This window comes from Vigna angularis, chromosome 5 (genome assembly GCF_016808095.1).
Source record: "Vigna angularis cultivar LongXiaoDou No.4 chromosome 5, ASM1680809v1, whole genome shotgun sequence".
NCBI lineage: Eukaryota > Viridiplantae > Streptophyta > Magnoliopsida > Fabales > Fabaceae > Vigna > Vigna angularis.
Window position 1 is genome coordinate 14,425,268 of NC_068974.1, and position 11,527 is coordinate 14,436,794.

Genomic DNA, 11,527 nt, shown 5'->3' on the forward strand with positions numbered 1-11,527 from the left:
GTTGCTTGATCAAATCACGAGTGTTCATGTCTTCCATAGCTCCGGTGGTCGTCGTTGGGATATCAAACCTCGGCCCCACGGTGAGCGCCAAAATGTTTCAGTAGAAATGTGTAGGCCGAGATATGTACTCAATGAATCACCTTCGCTCCTTCCCCAGATACTGCGATCGTTGTGTCTCCTTCCTATGGCAAGCTCTTTGGGAGAAGATGGGCTGGGTACCTGCAAAAGCACTCCGACGCTCAAGTCAGAAAAGGATCAATCTAACTGTTTTCAGTTTTCTCAAAGAAGAAGATATTACTTTCTTTCTTAATTTTCTCCTTAGGGGAAAAAACGTACTTTTTTTCTCCTTTAGTTCGCATATTTATCCTAGTAATAATGAACCGTTTACCTTAAGTTCCGGTTGGATGAGAATCTGGTTCTGGAGAGTATAACCATTAAGTCGTGCTAGATACTAGGTCAGTTGACTCCGTGATTTGTGGCGCTATAACCGGATACGTCTAACCGCTCTGTCAGGATTAATATATCCATTTGGACCGAAACTTGACCGGCCGCCCTTTAGATCAATCAAATAGACGATCGTTAGATAACGATCGCTTACAACGGTTGATGTCAAGGGAGGCGGAGATCAGGATGTCCTTAAACGATCGTTCCTCTAAATAAGTGTACGATCGGTTAAAGACGACCGTTTGCTGTTTATCATTGGTGGTCGACTAAGTGGGCGATCGGTTAAGGACGACTGTATGCTGTCTATCCTGAGTGGTCGACTAAATGGGCGATTAGTTGAGGACGATCGTATGCTGTCTATCATCAGTGATCGACTGGGTTATTGATCGACCGTTGTAGGTAACCTACTATACATCTGTTATTTAGCTAATAATCCCTTTATTTCACCAAAATCATCACAGCTAATTACTAGCATTTCACCATAATGACTGCATACACTCAATATACAATCTTATCAAGCATATACGCATACATTATAACATTTCAAAGCAATCTGTTTTCAGAAAAAAAAAATCAGATTTCCATACCAAGGTCAAAACAATTTCCGAGACAGTCATTAACAATTGTATTATACCATTTTAGGATTTAGGGTCAAATACTAAGTTCATTCAGATTTCAATATCCTGTCCTACATACCTACATCTCATGCAATGCTCACCCCCATATCAGAACATTATATAACTCCTTATTCCATTCTACCCAACAGTTTGTAACATGCAGTTCTTCATTCAATTTTGGTTTAGTCCAATTAGTCAAACAGTACACTTCAATTGCCCCAACTAGACGCTCAAATTCTGACTTTTTTGTGGCACATGCATAAAAGACCCTTATATTAATATAGAACTTAGACTATCACAGTTTCAAGGAGCTTTGAATTCAAACCAGTTAAAGCATACGTCAAGCATTCTTCGGTCAATGTATCACATAACACCATTCATGACAATTTCTGAGTTCTTAAGAAAACTATGTGATAAGATATAGCGTGATAGGTGATAATGGGTTTAGGATAGAAGGAAGAGAAACTTTATAAACAGGGAGTGAGTTCTATACAGGGGATTATCAAGTATTATTTTGTAAAAATCAGGTCTTTAGCCGGTAGAGAGAGGTTATGCTCTCAATCAGGGAGGTTATGCTCCCAACTCCATTCTTTGTAAAGTGACAATTCTATTCCTGTGATCCATTCTTTCATCTCTATTATCTGTTGTCAGCAGGAGTTACTGTTTGGGTTTCATCTCTTTTATCGGCATTGAGAGAGTGTTGTTAGGTTCCAAACCCAGGAACCTAACAAATTGGTATAGGATAATAGAATAGATGGGTTTAGGAGTTAAGGGTGTGGAGGTGTCGATTGTAAAAGGGGTAGTGGGTTAAAGTTGCTATAAATAGAGCTCTTGTAACTCTGTAAAGGGTATCGAATATACTTTGTGTAAAGTCAGGCATTTTAGCTTGTAGAGAAGGGTTATGCCCTCAGCCAGGGAGGTTATGCTCCCAATTCATTCTTGTAAAGAGGTCTCTTTTACTGTGAATAATACAGAAAACCCATTCTCTTTTTCTGTCTCCATCTTTTGATTGAGTTCTTGTTAGGTTCCAAACCCAGGAACCTAACAAATTGGTCCGACCTGCCGTTTCGAAGTGGAGGTGAAGGATCAAGAAATAAGAACCTGATCAAGAAGTGATCAAGAACCTGCCGGATCCGAATTGGGCGTGAAGCAAAGATGGAGGGGAGCACGAAGAGACGATTGGAGGCTCTGGAGATTACGATGGAAGGGATGCAGGCGGAATCTGCCACAGTGCGTCATGACTTGAAAAAAATAATGAGGATGATGGGGGCGCGGGCTTACAACAACGAAGAATAATCAGGTGGAAGTCAGATTTCCGTAAATGACAACCAGCGCCGGCGCGATGAGGATATTGGAGTGAGCGTGGATGGCGATCATCTGGAGGGGTAGAATAAATGGCGAAAGAGGGGTGAATTACCCACTTTTGAAGGGCTAGACCTGTTAAACTGGATCAATAGGACGAAGAAGTTTTTCGAGTTTCAAGGAGTAGCGGAGGAGGAGAAAGTGCGACTCGCGTACATAAGCATGAAGGACAACGTGGGTCTGGTTCAGAGCATGGAAGGAGAAAACCAAGAATCGTTCTTGGGATGGTTTGAAGGAAGCCCTGGTGATAATAAGGTTTGGAACCATCGTTGAGAGTTTGGCGACATCCAAATATATGGGGACGGTGGACAAGTCTGTATAAGACCTCAAGATTTTGGCGGGTAGCGGGTCAGAAGATGAGCCATTTGGGGGACGAACGCGAGGAGCGGTTACCGAGCGGTACAAGGCCAAGTACTGTAGACCAGACCGATCGGGATTAGCCGAGCGGTCCGAGACCTATTGCTATAACCCATGCCGATTGAAAGTTACCGAGCGGTTAGAGGTCGATCGCCATAACCCAAGACGACTGTTCGGTCAAGGCCATCAGTGGCCAGAAAAGAGTCGAGGGACGGTTATTTTGGGGGAGGATGAAGAGGTGGAGATTGAGGAAGCTTAGACCGAAAGCAGATGGAGATGTCCGCTTTCTCGGCTGGAGGCCCTATTCAGCCAAAAGTGATGAAGTTGCACGGTTCGATAGGGGATCGAACGGTATTGACCATTAAAGGACGAAACCGAACAGTGTTGCCCATTATAGGACGAAACCGAATGGTGTTGCCCATTATAGGACGAAACCGAACGGTGTTGACCAATTTAGGACGGAACCGAACGGTGTTGACCATTATAGGACAAAACCGAACGATATTGACTAGGGTGTTCAATCAAGGAGGGAAGAAGGTATTTAGCAAGGGGATACAACACTAGCTAGAAGGTGGGGGGAGCCAGAAGCTTTGTTAAAAATAAAGGAAGTAGAACAGTGGACCTTGGTGTTAAAAATAAAGGAAGTAGAACAGTGGACCTTGGTGTGGGATTTGGGGTGGTAGGAAGGAAAGAGGAAGAATGAAAGATAGTGGAGGAGGAATTGTCACCACCTAAGCCTCCAGATCTGAATTGGTGGGCAGTAGCCAGTGGATTCTCTTCAGATGATAACAAGATGATGAAGAGGAGCCAAGAGACCAAGTTTTTCGATTCCAACCTTGAGGACAAGGTCGTTCTGCAGCGGGTGTAATGTTAGGATATAGGATGATAGAATAGATGGGTTTAGGAGTTAACGGTGTAGAGGTGTCGGTTGTAAAAAGGGTAGCAGGTCAGGACTGCTATAAATAGAGCTCTTATAACTCTGTAGAGGGTATCGAATATACTTCATGTAAAGTCAGACATTTTAGCTTGTAGAGAGGAGTTATGCCCTCAGCCAGGGAGGTTATGCTCCCAACTCATTCTTGTAAAGAGGTCTCTTTTACTGTGAATAATACAAAAAAACTCATTCTTTTTTTCTATCTCCATTTTGATTGAATTCTTAGGTTCCAAAACCATAAAGCTAACACTATGTTACAGCTTAAAGGAACCAAACCATCCACATTATAGAATTAGAATGAACGATATGACACACATGTTATCATCTGAATATGCATATGATATACTAACAATACCATAGTTACGAATCAGGAACAAACAAAAACGCAGATTTCAAAGCATCTAAACAACCACAAGTGAGCTCCCCATTCTCAACTCATCCAACTAACTAATCCATCCAGACTTAGTAGGTTCATGACAAATAGAATACTATGTATATGGAAATTCAACTTTAGGCATGGCCCAAGTCACACGATACTCACATTCCAAAAGACTCAAGGCATTGCAAAGTCAAAATTCATGTCAAGTATGGAACCGACTACATTTATTTGAAAATAACTTTTATTCCATTCTTATAGATTTATAATTTTCTTCAATCACATTAAATATGGATAAATTTAATTACATTAGACACACCTATTTAATATCATCAAGGTATATCATTTACACATACCTATTTAATATGTAACTAACTTTGCGCATTTTATTTTCACTGTAATCATTATGATTTGAACTTGATTAAAGTATGATTACACTATTTCAAATTTAATTTGATATAATATGCTATTTAACGACAGTAATTTGGATAAGATCATGTTTTTCAAGATGGTATCTTTTAATGTATTTCATTATAAGATTTTAACCTTCTTTTAGATTCTATGACAGATTTTAGATAGATTATATCACAGTTTTATTATAATATTATTTGTTATTATTATTATTAATATTATTGTTATTATTACTATTATCATTAACGAGTGAAAATATCTTTAGCAATACTACTTAATTTACTATCATTCAATAACACCTTCAATTTAATTTAATCTTCTTATTTGTTCAATATTTATTATATAAATTAACAAAATTGTCTTATTAACAAAATTATTAACACCATTCTCATTCAGTAAGTAATTTTATTTTATTTTTCATCTTGATAGTTTTGTTCAATCACATTAAATATAGAAAAATTTACATTTTTCTATTATTAAAGTTTCCTTTTTTTATATTTTAAATATAAAATCATAATCAAATACATTACTTAGAGCTAACTAATATCATTTAATTTTTATTAAAGCTTCCTTTTTTATATTTTAAACCTAAAATTATAATCAAGATATATTATTTAGAGCCTATTTAATATGTAACTAATTAATATCATTCAATTTTTAGTGTAATTAATATGATTGGATTTTGAATAATAATCGCCTAATTAATATGTAATTAATATGTAACTAATTAATATCATTTTATTTTTACTATAGCCTAACTAACATGTAACTAACTAATATCATTTAATTTTTATTAAAGTTTCCTTTTTTTATATTTTAAATGTAAAATTATAATCAAGATACATTATTTGGAGCCTAATTAATATGTAACTAACTAATTATTTAATTTTTACTAAACTATTATGATTGGATTCTGAATAATAGTAGCTTAATTAATATGTAATTAATATATAACTAACTAATATCATTTTATTTTTACTATAGTCTAATTATTATGTAACTAACTAATATCATTTAATTTTTATTAAAGTTTCTTTTTTTATATTTTAAATCTAAAATTATAACCAAGATACATTATTTAGAGCCTAATTAATATGTAACAAACTATATCATTTAATTTTTAGTATGTAACTATTATGATTGGATTTTAAATATTAATCGCCTAATTAATATATAATTCATATATAACCAACTAATATATCATTTTATTTTTACTATAACTAACGTGATTTTAAATAATGAAACCAACTTAAATATGATTTAATAATATACTATTTAAGTACGATAATTTATATATATGATCACATTAAATTAGATAAGATTGCATCTTTCTATTATTAATTTTTCCTATTTTATATTTTAAATGTAAGATTATAATCAAGATACATTATTTACACTCCAATCAATATGTAACTAACAAATATAATTTTCTTTTTACCTCTGCATTTCCAATTTGTAATCACTTTATGAGTTCTAACATCAACAGTGGCCTTGTGTTTTAATGTGTCATTGTTGTTGTAATGCAAATATTTGAGTATACCACCAAGACATTATTCCATCATCCAACACATACACCATAACACACATTCAATCATATCTTTGCTGAAATAACACCAATTATAATTCCAACATCCATAAGTCACACACTAGTACGCATAAAGGTATTCAACAACACAAATCAAATTATTTTTCCAGAACTAAGCTTACTTCTATTTGAAATATATCATATACTTTCTTCCTAATATCAAACAGACATGAATCCAAAGCCATCTTATATAGAAAAAAAATTTCAGCTGTGTTTTTTCTAAGACAGCACCAATTTGCTGCAGATTTATATTCTAAAAGAGCACCAATTTTCGGCAGATATTTATTCTAAAACAGCACCAAGTTTCTGCAGATCTTTATTCTAAACAGCAAAGAATTCCCTGCAGCAATTTAACCAAAACAACAATCTTTTGGTGCAGAAATTGTAATCCAAACAGCAAGACTTTCTAGTCCATAAACAGTAATTAAAACAATGTAAAAACAGCAATAATACAACGCCGAAACAGCCGACCAACAATGCAGAACAGCCAACAATTAATATAGATAAGATTACATTTTTCTATTATAAAAGTTTCTTGTTTTTATATTTTAAATGTAAAATTATAATCAAGATCATTACTTAGAGCCTAATTAATATGTAACTAACTAATATCTTTTAATTTTTAGTATTAGTATGATTTGATTTTGAATATTGATCGCCTAATTAATATGTAACTAACTAATAATATTTTTTTTTTACTATAGCTACAACGATTTGATTTTGAATAATGAAACCAACTTAAATGCAATTTAATAATATACTACATAATTACTATAATTTGTATATGATAATCAAGATACATTAGAGCCCAATTAACATGTAACTAACTAATATAATTTTCTTTTTACTATATTTGTTATGATTTGACTTTGAAGAATGACTATACATGAAACCAACTTAAATGTAATTTAATAATATATTATTTAATTACTTTAATTTGTATATGACTATAGTTTTCAAGATTGTATCTTTTCATTTATTACATCTCATTAGATTTTATTATATATACTACCTTTCATGAGTCATTCATTTCATTGTGGAAAAAGAAAGAAAAGCGTGAAACTCTCAAAACAAAAGTTAAGTCTATCGTAAAGTGATCTCAAAGTGAGGAACTCTCCTACATCAAACAAGTAAGTTATTAGATTTCTCAAATGATTTTGTCTACTCGTTTCTTAATAAACTACCTCATTCGATCTTTCAAGTTTTGATTTCCCGTATCTTTTTTGTGTAACAGGAATGGCAATGCAGTGGTCAATTGTAGATGATGGCTTTATCATTGGATTTGTGATTCAAGATCACCGCAATAACGCCCATAGTAGAAATTTAAGATCAGCCGAAGAAGATGGTGAAGTTTATATCATTGATGCCATGAACTTGGGTGGCAGCAACATGCAAAACAATAACGATAGAAGTTTAAGATCAAGCCAAGATAGTGTTTTGATCTTCGATTCCGTGCAAAACAACTATGATCCTTTGAAAAATTTTGAAAGGTTTATAATTGAAGAAAAAACAGAAGATCCTTGCAGCATATGTCTTGAGGAACTTGCAATTGGATTAAGAGCAGTTCGCATACCCCACCCATGTTCTCATATCTTTCATCACCACTGCATCAAAAAATGGCTCGACATCAATCGCACTTGTCCTTTGTGTCGCAGGAACATATAGCTTTTTAATATTCAATCTTTGTACTTAGGTTTCACATTTCCAATTTGTAATCACTTCATCAGTTCTAACATCTATTAATCTCAATAGTGGCGTTGTGTTTTAATGTGTTTTTTTGGTATGTTGTAATGCAAATATTTGAGTATACCCATTGATACTCAGAAAGGTTTTCAACAACACAAATCAGATTATCGTTCCAGAGTTAAGCCTACTTCTATTTGAAATATATCATATACTTTCTTCCTAATATCAAACTGACTTTAATCCAAAGCCATCTTATACAGCAAAAGTTTCTTCTAAAACAGCACCAATTTTCTGCATATTTATATTCTAAAACAGTACCAATTTTTGCAGATATTTATTCTAAAACAGCACCAAGTTTCTACAGATTTTTATTCTAAACGGCAAAGAATCCCTGCAGCAATTTAACCAAATCAGCAATCTTTTGGTGCAGAAATTTTAATCCAGCAAGACTTTCTAGTCCAGAAATAGTAATTAAAACAGTGTAAAAACAGCAATAATACAATGCCGAAACAGCCAGCCAACACTGCAGAACAGCCAACATTAAATATGGATCAGATTACATTTTTCTATTATTAAAGTTTCCTTTTTTTTATATTTTAAATGTAAAATTATATTCAATATATACATTACTTATAGCCTAATTAATATGTATCTAACTAATATCATTTAATTTTTAGTATAACTATTATGATTTTATTTTGAATAATAATAGCCTAATTAATGTGTAACTAACTAATAACATTTTATTCTTACTATAGCTATTTATTAATTACGTTAATTTGTATATGACTATAGTTTTTTAGATTGTATCTTTTCATTTATTACATTTCATTAGTTTTATTATATATACTACCTTCCATGAGTCATTCGTGGAAAACGAGAAAGAAAAGCTTCAAACTCTCAAAACAAATGTTAACTCTATAGTTAATTTGATTTCATTAGTTTTTGTTGTTTTTTTTTTTTATTATTATTATTATTATTATTATTATTATTATTATTAACTAATGAAAATATCTTTAGCAATACTAATAAGTTTACAATCAGTAACACCTTCAGTTTAATTTAAGAAAATTTAATCTTCTTATTTCACTAGTAGAGTCAGGGGAAACGGCAGCGGTTATTTTTGTCTATAGGCAGCGGTTTCTGAACCGAGGCATATTCAGGCGAGGTACAAAGTCTAATACTTTTGGTCTCGGTTGGGAACCGAGGCATAAAAAGAGAGGATTTGGCCTCGGTTCAGCCCTAACTGAATCAGTAAAGTTTTTGGTTTTTTAATTTTTTTTTCGTAGGACTTTACGCCTCAGTTCCCTTTAATCGAGGCAGTAAGTCTCACTCTATTGCCTCGGTTTAGGCTACAACCGAGGCAGTAGACTCTTTTGTTTTTTTTTTGTTCTCATCCGCAACACATTCTGCTTCGGGTTTGACCATAACCGAGGCCGTAAGTGGTCTTTCGACTTCGGTTTTGACCTGAACCGAGGCATATAAGTACGTTTTTTTTTAAAATGATGTTTGTTTCTACAACATTCCCAACCACAGAAACAGACCTGCATATATTTTTATAACCAGAACAGTCCAGAATAATGCAGAAACGTATATTTTAAATTAAAATTATATTAAAACATAAATATATTGAATGGAATCATAAATCAACTTCTTAGAAACATAAATCAATCCAATGTAATCATAAATCAAGTTTCAAGCATAAATTAATGCAATGTACATGTTAAACTTATAATAATGTAGAAAAACATAAAACAACTTAGAAACATAAACTTAGAGCTTACTATATCCTAATATCTACTACATACTATTATATAAATGAATTACATATTTAGCAAGTGTTTTCCTCACAAGTTGAATTGACTTCTCTGGAATTGGAGCACTCCTATTAAATCTCTGCATAAAACACAATGATTTCAATTAGTGTATATGAAATCCAAATATAGAGAAAATAAAATTCAAACCTAAATATTACTGTTTCCCATCCAGTGGTGTAATGTGCACGAATGATGGTCATCATCCAAAACATAACGTAGTAACCACAATCATATGACCCCATTTGTCTATTACACTACAATATATCATCATAATTATAAAATGTTAAGTAACAAACCTTAAGGGCAACCCATGCAAGCTTTTTAGCTGTAGCAGTAGATCTCCCAGATAACATCATATGTGTTGCAAGGGAACTATTAAAAAAAAATTCCTTTAGCATACATTTATATTACAAAAAATTCCACACATTGAGATTCTTACCAATCTACTACATGTCTAAGAGGGCTGGGAGGAGACTTCTGCAATGAACAAAACCAGACAGCAATGTTCTCCGGTATGGAGATCACAAGTAGCTGCCAATGACACCTGAAATTAGTAATAACTTATGAATCATATACCAAAATTAATAAATGAATGTGTTGAAGTTAACAAACTTCACTTACCCATGTATATAAGGGAGAAAATATATCTCCTTCCCCATTCCAAAGTAGGTGGTGATGTATGTCTGGATATCATCAAATTTATTTCTTTCATGAGTCATAGAGGGGTCAATGAACCCATATACATCGTTGAACCCCTTCTTGTTACTAACATAAAACATATACCTAAAATGAAGAAATAATCTGATATAAGTAAGTTGATAAAATAGAATTATATATAAAAGTTTTCATAAACTTACATCATCCACAGCTGAATGAGTGTAATATTAATTTCTTCTCTACCCGACGCAAGCTCCCTAACATCTTGATGATGCAAGTACAATGGGATCTGAGCTTCTCTTCCAAATGTAGTAGAATCTCAGTGTACATTCATCGGCACATCTGAAATGATTTTAGCAAGCTCGTCTAACGCACCAAGAGGGTCATCCTCAGATAAATGAGTCTTCTTCGGTGGAGGACTTCCCTCTTGACCTATCTGCTGTTAAATGCAAAAATGGTTGTTATAACGTCAATTAGAAGTAAATATTAAAATTGAGAAGTATATAGTACGAGTGGTTACCGGGGGATTAGATACATCACCAACCAAATGTCTAGGCCAGACAACAAAGGACTTAAATGCTTCTTCCACATTGAAGAACTCATCTGTAGGCACAGGAAGAACGGCATCCGCTATGACAACTTCATCCACCGTGACCTTGACCTCATCTTCTGCAAGTTGTACACCATGCACTACAGTGGCTATCTCATAAACTGTACCACGAGCCACTAACATGGTTGATAACAGTTGAAAAACTGTTATTTTCATGCTTAAAATTGATACTAAAAGCAATCCTTAACACGTAGAAACTAGCTTGAAATCATGCTTTTGGTCATATTTTTAGAAATAAGAGAGTTGGACAGGTTTATGCTTGATTTCAGTGTTTTATGCAGGTTTTAAGGTGAATTTCGTGAAAGAAGTGAAGAAGGATAGAGATGGAATCAGAAAAGACATCAAAAAGTGCAAAAGGAAAAGCCACAACTACCGCTGAGCGGCAGTTTACCGTTGAGCGGCACTCAGGCAGTCACGTTGGCTCCGTTAAGGGGTGAAAAGGCCGTTGAGGGGAGAAAAACAACTCACACACTTATCGCTGAGCGGCACTATGTTGGGCTTGGGCCTAATTTTCTGTAATTTTAGAATAGTATATAAGCTTTAGGACGTCCTAGGGTTTGTATCTTTGGCAAAGACGAAGCAAACACTCTCTTTTCCACCCCTTGAAGGAAGATCTTAGATGCTCAGGCTACCTCCTCCTCTTTCTAGGGTTCTATCTTTCATTCTTTCAT

The 11,527-nt window shown here is 33.9% G+C and overlaps 1 protein-coding gene across 1 annotated transcript; it reads left to right on the top strand.

The window, feature by feature from the left end:
* Window positions 1-7,322: 7,322 nt before the first annotated feature.
* LOC108341475 (NEP1-interacting protein-like 1) lies at window positions 7,323-7,751 on the top strand. The gene has a single exon (XM_017579152.1). It carries the CDS (start codon window positions 7,323-7,325, stop codon window positions 7,749-7,751), a length of 429 nt encoding a protein of 142 aa, XP_017434641.1.
* Window positions 7,752-11,527: the final 3,776 nt, after the last annotated feature.

Coding starts and splice junctions, on each gene's coding strand:
- LOC108341475 (XM_017579152.1), top strand. CDS start 7,323: ATGGCAATGCAGTGGTCAATTGTAGATGATGGCTTTATCATTGGATTT.